The following is a 15,008-nucleotide window of genomic DNA, read 5'->3' on the forward strand; positions in this document are numbered from 1 at the left end:
AAGACTCTCATTTTGAAGGAATGGCTGTTTCCGTGTCTGGATCACGTGACAAGATGAAGCGCCGCACGGGTCACATGATCTGAAACCACAACACTGCAGAATGTCATTTCTTCATTCCTCTTCTGTGTTCAGAGAGTAAAAATGTCGATGTTCAGAGTGAGTTTGATCTGCTCGGTGTTGTTTGTTGTGTTTGGAGCTGCGTTTGGATTCCTGGGGAATGGAGACACATTTCGACGGAAGGTAAAAATAAACAAATGAGATAAAACTGAACAAACTTCATGAAGATGCAACAACAAATAATCCTTAAAACCGCCAAATACGTTTAGAAAAATCATTATTATTTATAGTTAGTTTTTATTCTAATCTATGGAGGTTGTGTTTATTTGAGATCTTTTACAGTGATTCAGTCAGATAAGATCATAGTACTTTGATTAACTGTTTGATTACCATAATTATTTACCATGGTACTTTAAATAATACCATAGTACATATCTAAAATAACATTACTATAGTATTGTGTCTCACACACCATGTTGTGTAATTGAACATTTTGGCTCATTTTTGTTGATTATCAGGTTCATCTTTGTGTGTTTTTGTAAGATTAGATGAAACTAGATCTTAATTCAGTTTAATTAGTGACATTAATTAGTGTATTAATGATTTATGTGTGCTGTTGTTTCATACATAAGACCTTTAATATCATAACCTGCTCTTGATTGTCATGTTATCATATTTTGAATTAAAATGAATATTAATCTCAGTCTAGATCAGCTGTACAACTGAATGTGAACTGATTTTAACTGATTTACAATCATTTACAGTCACAGCGTTACAGACATTTGACAAGTTATTAATAAATAACCTTAATATTGTAATTGTAAAAGTGTAATTGTAAAGTGATCAACATTATTATTTAATTAAATCAGTATAATGTTTTTCTTTCTGATTGGTTCGTTTGTTCTTCCAACGTTTTAATTTGTCGCACCAGAAAAAGTGATATATTTTATTTTAAACATGTAATTTAATCTTAAATTTTGGGTCACACTTTATTTTAGTGTCCCTGTCACATGACGTTACTATAGTAATAACTATAAATTATGCATAATTACATGCAACTAAACTCTAAATCAAACCCTAATCCTGCTAAACCTACAGTAAGTACACAAAGTTAATTAATATTCCTCAGTGCAATCAAGTTTTCCTTATTAAAAATCTATTTAAATAATATGTTGTTGTACAACTCTATGTAACTATAAATTCATAACGCAGGAACATGAGGGCATATGCAGTAATCATTACTGTGATCAGACTAACATCATTGGCTGATGTGATGCTCTCTCTCCTCTGTTCTCCTCAGGTGTCTCTGGAGCTGAACCCCGGTCTGAATCCTCCCTCGTCTCTTCCTCCTGGAGTGCTTCTGGTTCATGCGCGAGGACTGGGACACGCTAGAGCCATTTTCCTTTCTCGCCATCAAATTCGTTGACGTGCTGTACAAGAACGGATTGGCCGATCAAAAATCTTTTAATAACTTTTTGCCTGGAGTGTGAGTAGATGCTACATACCAAATTCTGTGCAAATTGGACAAACACTTTAGGAGGAGTTCGAAAAGTAGGTTTTGAATAAAATTCAATATGGTGGACAGTAAGTATGGTAGAATATGGCAAATTTGTTATCGTAGGACTTGGCATAAAACAACAAATCTAAAAATGTAAGTTAAATTAAAATATATTGAATTTTTCATTTGTTATAAGCATATTCATACATTTCATTATATCTCTTGACCAATAGGGGGCGCTGACCTACAGCTCTGCACTAGTGTTCACCAGAGTGAGATTCATTCAGGGTTTGTTACAGTATGGAAAAAAGAAAACTATGGAAGTCAGTGGGACCTTCTGTTTACAGTCATTCTTCGAAATATCTTCTGTTGTGTTCAGCAGAAGAAAGAAACTCGTACAGGTTTGATGACAGAGTAAATCATGACAGAATTCTCATTTTTGGTGAACTATTCCTTCAGGTGAACACTCAAGAAAAAGGGAAAATCAATCATCATACAATAAGAAGAGTAATGTGTACTATACATTCAAAAACATTCTCTCTTTTTAGTCACATATTAATTTAATATACTTTTCATTTTCATGCTTCTTTCTGTACCTCACATGTGTGATTTCTTAGTTTACTGCTGTTTATTTGTTCAAAACTCTCAACAACATTCAACATTGAAGACACTTTATTTATAATCAAGCTTTATGTGCTATAAAATAGACAGCATTTATATTTTCTCTTAAACTCAGCTTAATAATGCTCCGAAATATATAATGTCTAAAGATGTAAATTTCTAACAAAAGTCTTGTAGGTCTAATGATGTTCAAGCATGTGTTTGCTTGTTTTGGCTGTGACAGATCTTGACTCAAGTTTTTCTTATTGATATCTACATGTAAAAATTGCAGTTGATTAAAACATGCTACTTAAACTCTAAGCTTGAATATAGTTTATTGATATTGAATTAATAAATCAATCCACAAATGTCAACAAAAGCAGACAGCTGTTTAATGTGACAGACACAGACACACATCACAATCACATTTACACAGAGATAAAGCACTTTAGTGAGTGTAAAACAGCACAGATCTGACCACAGTAAAGTGACTCTGTGTTTATCGCCCTCTACTGGTGATTCCTTCAGTGCAGATTGAGCTGTTGAAGATGTTTGATCAGACACTTGACTAACAGAACAGTGTGGAGATTTCTGAGTCCAGTACAGTCCATTAATGACCACTAATAATAAGACAAGAAAGTCCATCAAACACTGAGCTTCTTCTGTTCAGCTCCACATACGGCTGAATATGATGTTTAGAGCGGCTGAAGTTGATTTTGAACAAGATCTCTGATCATTTCAGTCTGATTTCAGTCCTGAATGTGTCTGAATCTGTGATGCAGCAAGAGCTAAACTATCTAAACATCCTCTTCATATTTCACTCTATATATTATTATTAAAAAACATTTTCTGAACATAGTAAAAATATTTCATTCATACAAAAACATACAAGATTTCTTACAAAAGTGGTTTAGTTTTTGCATTAGATATGACTTGCAGATGTACAAAGATCAGTGTATATGACCGATTAAACAATCAAAAGCAACATATAAATATCACATTTTTAAATAGAAAACTGTACAAAATATTCACATGTACATCCACACTGTGGATGTCAGTTTGACACAGATATTCATTCTCACTGTTCACACTATGAACACTTTCCCCTTTTTTTTTCAATAGTTCCTAGTTTAAGGGTCAGTTGTGGCCTAATGGTTAGACAGTTGGACTTGTAACAGGAAGGTTGTGGGTTTGAGTCTCAGTACCAGCAGTAAATGTAGATGGAGTGAATGAACAGATCTCTTCATTAACCACACCTGAGGAGCAGATACAGTAACAGACAGATTCCTGAGATAAGATACCATGTTTTAATCTCTAATCTCAAAGTCTCTAAGAGTGTGATGATCAATACTGTGATAAAATATGTTCAGATTCCAGTATTATCCAGTGATGTCACTGTGTGTCCTGCAGAGTTTGATCATGTTTCACAGACCCTCGACAGAGATCTTCATAGACCTTCAGTGCTTCTGGATCTCCTGATCTCAGTCCCTCTTTCCTCCTTCTAATGACACGCTGAATATAATCTCTGAGCAGATGTTTGTGTAACACCACAGCAGTCAGAACCAGAATCACAGTCAGTCCAAAAGCCAAAATCCAATAATCTACAGCTGGAAGAGAAAAGTGGGAAGAGAGCACATATTTTTATTTTTTTATATATTTATAATTCACTGTGTAAGAATGTTGTAAATCTCTCATGCTCCTGTTTTACTCACTGTGATGTTCAGAGTCAGTTTTGTCTTCATCTGTGTTGTTCGATTCTGTACAGAATATTGAAAGGTTCGTCATGCAGTTTATTATTAATTTGCTGATTAAATGATATTTCTGATCATCCACTGATCTTCTCTCACCTGTGACTGTGACTGTGATCAAGATTTCTCCTTCAGAGTCCAGAACTCTGTATGTTCCAGTGTCATTGACTGTAAACACATTAATGGTCAGGTTTCCATCTCTGTCGTTCAGTCGATCACTGCTGACCCCGTGACCTCTCGTCCACACCTCTGTCCACTCTCCACTGGAGTTTTTCTCCACTTTATCAGCATTGATCAACAGAACATCCATCTTCAGCTCCTCTCCTCTCTTCACAGAAATCTCATCTGAGGAGAAACAGAGACATTAATCCTCAATCATTATAATAATGGTGTCAATCAATCAAGACCATAAAATAATCATATAATCATTTATCATTTTGATGAAATCAGTCATTGGAAAAACTCAATCCAATCAGAATATTAAACGTGTCCCATTCAGTGTTTGTGTTGTTTTAGTCCTGCACTCAATATCAACACTATTAAAGGAAAAGAAGAAATCTCATGATGGTTTGATCAGTTTTGACTTTACCCTGAATATGAAGATGATACTTCAGGATTCGTCGCTTCACTTCTCTCTGATCATTATTGTAAAAGACTATCAGAATATATTTCCCAGCGTCACTGAAGATCAGATCCTTGATGATGACGTCACATGATCCTTCTTTAAACACTCGACCACTACAGTTTTTCTCCTGACACACAGGGATGTTTTTTGACAAACTGTTCAAACTAATGACCAAAATCTCTCTGTCCTCAAAATCACATGGCAGGGTGATGCTGTTTCCCTTTTTTCCTGTCACATGTATAGTGGCAGTTCCTGTAAATACAGACAGTAAATATTCAATACAAAGTATTAATACTGAAAAACAATTTTTAGTGCACTGGATTAAAATAATAAATAAATAAATGAAAGCAACAAGTGGCACATTATAAATGATTCAGATGTTGAAGACAGTATAAATCAGTATCAGACGTGTCAGTGCAGTTATAGTGAACTCATGAACAACATTTATTAATCAATAAACTGGAATAAACTGCATTGATAAACCAGTGATGTCAGTGTGTTTGTAACGACTCAGAAGGGTATTGATCCATTTGCAGTTGTTGTATTATATCGAGAAAATGCAATTACCCTGCCTCCTTGTTTAGATTTTGGAAGTCTGTTGCTACACATTTGGCCAGTGTATTAAATATTAGGCATTGCTTACAATATTATTGTTATTTATATTTGTTTGTTTCTAAGAAATGTATTATACTGTATGGCCAGAGATGTACAGTTATTGTTGGATATGTGTGTGTGGTTCTATGTGTGTGTGCTCAAGGACACAGAGAACTGTGGTTCTACTCCTAGAACCTTAGAAGGACATCAGCCATCTTGGATGAGTTTACTGGAGTTCAAGGACACAAAAGCCAGACAGCTCGCACCTGCGAGGCCTTGAGAAGGATCTGGAAACTTTGGGAAAGTTACAACGTACGTCAATCAAGAAGATAACCCAACGTCTGCAATAAACAACACGAGTATAAAAGAATGATGAGTTGATTGCCTCTTGGGATACTGATACGTCAGTACCCCCGACGCCTAGAAGCCCAGAGCTGAGGACAAGAAACCCCAAGCTGAAGATGGGAAGCCCAGAGCTGACTATACCTTTGACTCAAAAGAGTGATTATTGTATCTTATACCTTAATGATGAAGTTTTATTTGCCTTTACATTTTTGTTTATTATAAAAAGAAAAGTAACCAATTAAAAGAAATTTAACTGATTACAAAAGCTGCCTACCTTGGCTTGATTTATAGTGTTTTAAGACTTTGAACAAGAACACACCACAGAGAAGTCTTCTGACCAAATTGTAAGTAATTTTAAATGCTTATAATTTAGGCCAGACTCGACTTACTTTACCTAGAATAATAGAATTACTTTACCGAGAATAATAAATAATAAGGTTAAAGGTGTTAAGATCAAAATACACACCGAAAAACACAGTTTATTCAACAATAAGGGCAGTCTAAATCATAAACCAGGTAACAGGCAGAGGGTCAAGGCAGGCGGCAGGCAGGGATAAACAATAACAGGCAGTCAAGAAGGCAGGCAGCAAGAATCACAGTCCAGAATAACAACCCAATCGATAACAGGCAAACAATCAGGAATAAACACTCAGAAATGATAACCATGGCTGATCAAGACTTCACAAGGAACTGTGTGTGAGTGTGTGTTTTATAGCGCATGGGTAATGAGGTGATTGGCGGCAGGTGCGGGTGTGATCAGTCCCAGGTATGTGGGTGTATGGGAAATGTAGTCCAATTGAACCTAATACCCGGGAGAGGACTCCCTCTGGCGGCCCGAGAGATCTGGTGCAGAGGATCCAATCGTGACAGTGTTATTTATGTAATATGATGTAATAATTATTATATTATGTAATAAATTCACAAACACCCACCAGATCACTTGGCTGAGTGGCACAACAGTAAAACTATTGACTAGAATAACTCTAGCTTTAAAATCAAAAATGTTTTTATGAACATAAATTATACTGACCGCTATGATAGACGAGACACAGCAGCAGCAGAAGATTCAACCTGATGAGAAAACAGAAGAGCTGTGATGAGACAGATGATGAAGAGTGATATTACACAACTGACTACAATACACACTACATTAAACTCACACTTTATTTAAAGATTTTCATTCACATGTGGATCTCACATGTTAACAAAATATCCAATAAGAAACATCAAACTATAATCTTTTTTATCTTTGTTTCTCCTATCATAGAAAACACAATGGGCGTGTGTGTGTGTGTGTGTGTGTGTGTGGGCGATTTATTTTGATCAGTCAAATACAGTTAAAAAAGAACATGGCAAATATAAATCATTCTTGTACAGTTCAGAATATGTGGAAATAAAGATAAAAATCTTACCAATCCCAAACTTTTGAACGGTAGTGTATATTTAATGTATTTGGTAAATTAATTTTTCATTTTTAAAAAACAACAGAAATTCTAAACCTTTTCAAATGTATGTAACTGCCCAAATATTATATAACATATTTTTATTTTCTTTATCTATATTTAAGAATTCGCTTGTATTGTAGTGGCATCTTTGTTTGTGTATAGTCGGAGGTTTGGGTGAGACTGATTCAAGCACGGCCAGTACGAGTGATCGCTTTACCGTACAGACGAGGGTTTATCTCTCCAACGTGCACATTGCCTTCAGATAGACTAGAACTAGACGAGCCCTCAGCTTCTCAGCATGCGTTGTCTGCCTGATTGTTTGGTTTTGCTGTTTTGTGTTATGGTTTAATTTGTTTTTGATTTGTGATTGAAGTTTCATTGAGTGTGTGTGTGTGTGTGTGTGTGTGTGTGTGTGCTTGTTGGCTGGTTCAACTGTTTTTTTTTTTTCCTCTTCATTACAACTAGTATTATCATGTAAACATTTGTTAATGTGCATGTTTTGTTGGTTGGGTTTTTTTTTTTTATTGTATTGGTTTATTGTTTAAGGATATTGGTGTTTTTCTTTTTGTGTTATATTAGTGATTGTGAATTTTGGTTAATTTGAGTTTCTATTTCATTTTCTATTTTCTGTTTGTATTGTAATAAGTGATTATTATTTTTTTCTACTTTATATTAGTCTATTTGGTATTCTAAATTTCCGTATCTATAAGTTGATTTGTGGGTTATTGTGTGTGTGTGGGGGGGGGGGGGGGGGGGGGGGGGTTCTTCACGAGTGCCGTGTTGCGTGGTGTGTGAGAGTGTTTACATGTGTAAGGGAACGGTGATTTTTGCTGTGGAGGCCTTGTTGTGCCCTTTATTCCCTGTTGCCACGCCTCGACTCCTACACCCTGAAACCCAGACATCCCTGATTATTCAGGTCGCCCATTTGCTTAAATTGTTTAAACCAATTTTTACATTTCTAATTTCTCATTCTCCTTTAATTCCTTTTTTTTTTTTTTTTTTAAGTGATTGTTCTTACTGTGTTTATGAAAGAATTGCACTTAGGCCTACTCAGTTAAGAAGGTTTTTTAAGTGTTTTAAAGTGTTTTACTTGACTCAGAGTATTAGCCTGTTACTTGAAATTTGTTACTTGAAATTCAGTGTTTCAAAGTAGTTCAACACAAGAAACAAAATTTTTTTTATTAAAATATAAGTTTTTAATGATCAAATTGTCATCCATTTTCATCTGAAGTATTTAAAGTACAAATAGCATACCATGTTCATTCTAAGGAAGGTACACACACACCCACACCAAATACAAACATGTTTAATCTCATTGTGTTATGTAATAGTGTGTACTTATTGTGCAAGCTAACTATTACCCTTTCTATGTGTATCCTAAGGTCTGCTATAGCACGTGTGTCTTCCACATCCTTAGCATTGAGTTGACATCTGCTTTTAGTGAATGCAGGAATTTTCTTTTGTCCCAATCTTTTTATTGGTATTTAACAAGACAAAACAGCTGTACATTTATTAAATCAAAAAGAGAAGGAAAAAAAAATACAGCTTGTCTCATATTGAAGCCAGATAGCAAGAGGCTCTATAGCAAGATTAAAGAGTAAAGGGGAAAGAGGGCAACCCTGACGTGTCCCACGATGAAGAGAAAAGAGGGGTGACCACAAGCCATTAGTGAGCACAGAGGCGACGGGATGAATAAAGAAGTCAAATCCAAGAGATAAAGTTAGAATCAAATCCAAATTTGTCCAAAACAAAAAAAAAGGTAATCCCATTCTACCCTGTCGAATGCTTTTTCAGCTTCCAAAGACAGTATGATTTCCGGTGAATCAGATGGGGGTGAGAAAAGAATATTAAGAAGCTTCCTAGTATTAAAAAATGAATGTCTTCCTGGTGTGAAACCTGTCTGATCATGGGAGATTAAAGACGGCAGCACCATCTGAAGGCGAGAACATAAAACTTTGGCCAAAATTTTAAAATCAACATTGAGGAGTGATATTGGCCTATAACTGCCACTATTGGTCCTTATCTTTTTTAAGGAGCAGAGAGATGGAAGCCTCGGATAAGGTTGGAGGAAGGCGGCCTGTCGTAAAAGAATCATTGTATAGCCTTGTCAAGGTGGGGATCAGCAAGGAAGCAAAAGATTTGTAAAATGTGGCTGTAAAGCGATCAGGGCCAGGAGACTTTCCAGACTGCATAGATTTAATGGCCTCTAGTATCTCTAGCTCAGTGATTGGGTTACCCAAACTTCTAGCAAGACTTCCATCAATTTTAGGGAAGGTTAATAAATTGAGAAAATCAAAGCTCGCTGAGACATTTGGGGAGTTCTCTGAAGTATACAAAATAGCATAATAATCTGAAAAGATAGAATTAATCCCAACTTGATCTGATATCAGTGCACCTGTTGCTGATCTAACTCTTGAAATCCACCTTGAAGCACTAGCCAAGAGCTTCCCTGCCTTGTCACCCTGTTCAAAGAATTGTTGTCTACATTGTCAAGTTGCCTCACTGTTATATTTGTCATCAAAAGATCATATTCTGCATGTAACTGTAACCGTTTAGTATAACAGGAGGGGGATGGAGAGTAGGGATGCACCGATCCGATATTCAGATCGGGTATCGGCTCCGATACTGCCATTTTTGCCGGATCGGGTATCGGCCGGACGGGACCGATCCAAATCCGATACTGTGTGTATCAGTATATGGCTGTAATACATAGTCTGTGTTATTGTTAGGCTCCACAAAAGGCACAAAAACATTAAAAAGCACCAGAAAGTTTCTGTGCACTATATTCCAAGTGTTCTGAAGCCATTCCATAGTTTAATTTGAGGTACAGATAAATATTTAAGTCGTTAAATTAAAGTTCACGTAAATGCCTCCCTCCGCTACGGCTGTCAATCATTCTCAATTCAGCATTCAAACTGCGTGTCGCATTCGGTTACAACAGTCAACACAATGAAACTCTCTCCAAGATGATTCCATGTTTCTATTATTATACTTCATCTGTAGATAACAATACCGTTAATGCAATACGCATCAATATATCTTCACTTTGTGCTTTGAACTTTTCAATGCGAAGCACTGCCGCTGTGCTTCAAGCGCATCATTCTGCACACGGGATGCACATAAGCGCTTTGTGCCGCTCTGTATGGGAGCCGTTCATATTATAATACTTTTGCGCAATGAAAGATTGTTAATAGCATTTTTTTTGTTCTGTCCTATCTATCATATGTTGCTGCCTCATTAAAAAAAAACTCCGCTATAAATTTAAAAGAAATGTCTTTTAATTTTATAGTATAGCCTATATTTATATATAAATATATTTAGTTTTCGGTTAACGCGACCTTTGAGATTATATATTATATTATATATATATATATATATATATATATATACACGTCACACTACCGCCGGTGACACTCCACGACTGCGGTGGTGCTTTTGTCATGCCGACCGTCATAGCCCTAAGTGAGGCATACAGTTTATTAGGCAATTTAGCACTTTTTTTTATTATTACTTGAATATCGGATCGGTATCGGAAGCAAAAAAAGCCGGATCGGTGCATCCCTAATGGAGAGGCAGCATAGATCACATATAGCTTATGCAGATCTTCAACAACAGTCTAGATTTTTCTGCCTTCCTCAAATGAGAAACATAGGAAATAACCTGCCCATGGATAAAGGTCTTACAGGCCTCCCAAAGAGTAAGACTACTGACATCTGGGGTCTGATTGAGTTCAAAATATATATGAATCTGTGATGCAACAAATTTCTGAAATGTGTCATCTGATAGTCTAGAAGAGTCAAATCTCCAAAAGGAGGGTGAGAATCTACTGGGGGATAAAGCAATATCAATTGAAACAGGGGCGTGATCAGAAATCCCTACTCTGTGATATGTACATGCATTAATACAGTTTAACAACTTGTTATCTAGCAAGAAAAAGTCAATTCTTGAAAATGTGCAATGTACATGAGAAAAGAATGAGAAAGCTTTATCTTGCGGATTCTTAAATCTCCAGGGGTCAGATAGTCCCAGCTGCGAGGCATAATTTAATACCAAGTTCGCCGATTTAGATAAAACAGACTGCTTAGCGGAAGACCTATCAAGCGAGATGTCTTGGACCAAATTGAAGTCACCTCCAATAATTATGTGGTGATCATCCACATTTGGAAGACTTAAAGAAAAAACTTAAAGAACTCATCATTATCTTAATTAGGGGCATATATAAAAACTAAAACAACTGGTATGGCAAGCCATTTTAGCTTAAATTGTTCCCAGCATTACTCGTCGTAATTGCATTTTTACACAACGGGGCTGAAGGTACGTTTGACTTTATTCTCTTTTAAACCCCTAGTTGGCACAAAAATTCAGCACTAATTTGGCTGATCCTTGACGCCACCCAGCAATGCAGAGTTGATTCTGCACTCATTTTATCTAATATGTAATGTTTTTAAAAATGTTGAAGATTTATGTAGCAAATGAGAATGATCAAATTATTGAATATATTTTGTAAATGTTTTTCAGCTTTGTTCAAGGTAGGCTAATTAAAGTTTTTTTTTTTCAATTAACCGAACTATGTATTTTGGGTAAAATAATAGTAGCCTATATGAGTAATAATATAGTTTCTGTATATTCAAAATTAACATTTAAATGAATAAAAATTAATTATTTTATGTAGGCTAGGTATCAAAATAAACCAAATATAGTACAAACTTAAATTGCTAAATTGACTGTTTTAAAATCGGAGTACTGAAAAGCACATTTTTCTTAAAGGGGACCTATTATTCAAAATTCACTTTTGCATGGTGTTTGGACATAAATGTGTGTTGGCAGTGTGTGTACACAACCACCCTATAATGATAAAATTCCACCCACTCCTTTTTTTTTAATCCCCAGAAATCATAAGCAGTGTCTCAGAACAAGCCGTTTCCAGATCCCTGGCAGTGTGATGTCACAAAAGCCACAGGATCCGCCCACGAATGTTGACAGACACTGTTGTTTGAACATAGAACTGCCCCGAGTGTATTCACAGCGAGCTGTACACAGTCCGCCATTGCTGCACTGATGAGAATGTCTCCCAAGCATTTTAGGTGTTCTAAAGCTGGATGGGTTAATCCACAGAGCTTTCTCCATTTACTCCCTAAATCTGAGCCGCTGAAAACGAGGTGAATTAACTTGGTTTTCCAGGAAAATGCTCCCTCAGTTCTGCCGAAATTCGTTTATGTCTGCGCGAATCATTTCACACCGGACTGCTGTATGAATGAATATCAATACAAAGGGACAATATAAAACAGAGGTTGTGCTAAAAATGTGTTACTCAAGGATAGATCAGTAAACTGTTCGTGATGCAGCTTACAATCTCCAGAGTGATACTGGATATAGAAGTAATGAAGGTGAGAGCACTTTCATCAATCAGAGTTGATTTACCGATATAAAGTTTACCAGTTTATTAAGCACCACCCGAAAGGCATAAGGTCTTTAAATATTTGTTTACTATTAGTTGTAAAGAGTGTTTCTGTGTTCTTCACTGTGTATGTTGATGATAATGCAAGGGAAAGAGAGAGAGTTTATGGATAATATTTTAATGCCACTTGAACTGTTTAATTAAGATCTTACAGTGATTTTCTAGAGTAAAAACGGATGCTTTATCTTTTGTGTGAAGTACGATAAACGTCATAAAACTCATCTGTATAGTTTTGGCCATCATTCGGACGGTACAACAGGCTTGTTGTAATATAGTGGATAAAAACAAGAAGACAATATAAGTTATAACTGTAATTGAACTAAACTATACCTGTTCTATCTCCATGCAGCATATATTCGCAGTTTCTGACATTATAGTGCGTCCTGACTGAATCCTGACAGGAGAACGAGCTCTCGAAGCTCCGCCCTCATAGGCCGAGCGCAGCAGCTCATTTGCATTTAAAGGGACCACACTGAAACAGCGCATTTTTGCTCAACCACTACAAGTGGCAATTTTAACATGCTATAAAAAATGATCTGTGGGGTATTTTGAGCTAAAACTTCACATACACACTCTGGGGACATCAGAGACTTATATTACATCTTGTAAAATGGGGCATAATAGGTCCCCTTTAAGGTGTGCATTTAGGCCCGTTGTGAAGGTACGCTATGTATTGTTGTATTTCAAGGTGAATTTACACTCGCTCAGAAAAGATAAATATTAGGTATGCAGCTATTTTAAAATTGTAAAATACTTATTTTGTTCAGCATTGCAAGAGTTTTAGTTGCATTTTCCACTCACAAAATAATACTGAGCCAATTTGGGCTATAGGGGTGTGCAATATTTATCAACTACCAATTGTCATTTTAACGATATATGAGCTGACATTCGCTATCGAGTGTCACTAACTTTGCAAAAGACGAACAAAAACCAGACTTGAGAGTCCAAAACATTCACTGCATGATGAAGCCAGTAATGCTGTGGTACTGATCTGATAGGATACACTCTGGATCCAAAGAAGAGAAAGTAGAAAAGATAGAAGAAAGCAGAGAGAGAGAAGAGAAAGAGGGAAAAAAAAGAAATAAAGAAAGAGCAATAGGTAAGCCCCAGAAAGCTTATAAAAAAAATAGCCAGGCAACAGTTTGTTAAGAGAGAGAGTAGCAGTCAAGCAACAGGAGGATCTACATACTGTAAGTGTTTTTGTGTTATTTCTAGTTTTACAACAAGGGAGAAAGGCGTGCATACAGCACATATCCAGCATTAGCGTCAGTTCTGGCAGGTCACGTCAGTCAAGCTCGCATCAGCTGACTCCCAGGTGACTCACGTCGACCTGTAGGAATACAACACCTATCACGGCATTCATATACAGGTGCTGGTCATATAATTAGAATATCATCAAAAAGTTGATTCCATTCAAAAAGTGAAACTTGTATATTATATTCATTCATTACACACAGACTGATATATTTCAAATGTTTATTTCTTTTAATTTTGATGATTATAACTGACAACTAAGGAAAATCCCAAATTCAGTATCTCAGAAAATTAGAATATTACTTAAGACCAATACAAAGAAAGGATTTTTAGAAATCTTGGCCAACTGAAAAGTATGAACATGAAAAGTATGAGCATGTACAGCACTCAATACTTAGTTGGGGCTCCTTTTGCCTGAATTACTGCAGCAATGCGGCGTGGCATGGAGTCGATCAGTCTGTGGCACTGCTCAGGTGTTATTAGAGCCCAGGTTGCTCTGATAGTGGCCTTCAGCTCTTCTGCATTGTTGGGTCTGGCATATCGCATCTTCTCTTCACAATACCCCATAGATTTTCTATGGGGTTAAGGTCAGGCAAGTTTGCTGGCCAATTAAGAACAGGGATACCATGGTCCTTAAACCAGGTACTGGTAGCTTTGGCACTGTGTGCAGGTGCCAATTCCTGTTGGAAAATGAAATCTGCATCTCCATAAAGTTGGTCAGCAGCAGGAAGCACAAAGTGCTCTAAAACTTCCTGGTATACGGCTGCGTTGACCTTGGACCTCAGAAAACACAGTGGACCAACACCAGCAGATGACATGGCACCCCAAACCATCACTGACTGTGGAAACTTTACACTGGACCTCAAGCAACGTGGATTGTGTGCCTCTCCTCTCTTCCTCCAGACTCTGGGACCCTGATTTCCAAAGGAAATGCAAAATTTACTTTCATCAGAGAACATAACTTTGGACCACTCAGCAGCAGTCCAGTCCTTTTTGTCTTTAGCCCAGGCGAGACGCTTCTGACGCTGTCTGTTGTTCAAGAGTGGCTTGACACAAGGAATGCGACAGCTGAAACCCATGTCTTGCATACGTCTGTACGTAGTGGTTCTTGAAGCACTGACTCCAGCTGCAGTCCATTCTTTGTGAATCTCCCCCACATTTTTGAATGGGTTTTGTTTCACAATCCTCTCCAGGGTGCGGTTATCCCTATTGCTTGTACACTTTTTTTCTACCACATCTTTTCCTTCCCTTCGCCTCTCTATTAATGTGCTTGGACACAGAGCTCTGTGAACAGCCAGCCTCTTTTGCAATGACCTTTTGTGTCTTGCCCTCCTTGTGCAAGGTGTCAATGGTCGTCTTTTGGACAACTGTCAAGTCAGCAGTC

At 36.9% G+C, this 15,008-nt stretch overlaps 2 protein-coding genes across 10 annotated transcripts in view; one reads left to right on the top strand and one right to left on the bottom strand.

The window, feature by feature from the left end:
- The window catches only part of LOC127500693 (uncharacterized), a 114,059-nt gene that overhangs the window by 88,643 nt on the left and 10,408 nt on the right, over nt 1-15,008 (bottom strand). For 4 of the 9 annotated variants that reach the window (XM_051872062.1, XM_051872059.1, XM_051872063.1 and 1 more), the window contains exons 2-4: nt 6,498-6,538; nt 4,493-4,780; nt 4,003-4,248 (exon numbers count right to left, since the gene is read on the bottom strand). In XM_051872062.1, the coding sequence (XP_051728022.1) occupies nt 4,003-4,248; nt 4,493-4,780; nt 6,498-6,538 (575 nt within the window). Of the gene's footprint in view, nt 1-3,051; nt 3,763-3,867; nt 3,913-4,002; nt 4,249-4,492; nt 4,781-6,497; nt 6,539-15,008 lie in introns of those variants that run through there. The other 5 variants (XM_051872065.1, XM_051872064.1, XM_051872058.1 and 2 more) reach the window with 4 other exon arrangements.
- The window catches only part of glmp (glycosylated lysosomal membrane protein), a 43,085-nt gene continuing 28,077 nt past the window's right edge, over nt 1-15,008 (top strand). The window contains exon 1 of the mRNA XM_051872038.1: nt 1-240. Coding sequence (XP_051727998.1) covers nt 142-240 — 99 coding nt within the window. The 5' untranslated portion in view covers nt 1-141. The remainder of the gene's footprint in view (nt 241-15,008) is intronic.

This window comes from Ctenopharyngodon idella, chromosome 19 (genome assembly GCF_019924925.1).
Source record: "Ctenopharyngodon idella isolate HZGC_01 chromosome 19, HZGC01, whole genome shotgun sequence".
NCBI classification, from domain to species: domain Eukaryota; kingdom Metazoa; phylum Chordata; class Actinopteri; order Cypriniformes; family Xenocyprididae; genus Ctenopharyngodon; species Ctenopharyngodon idella.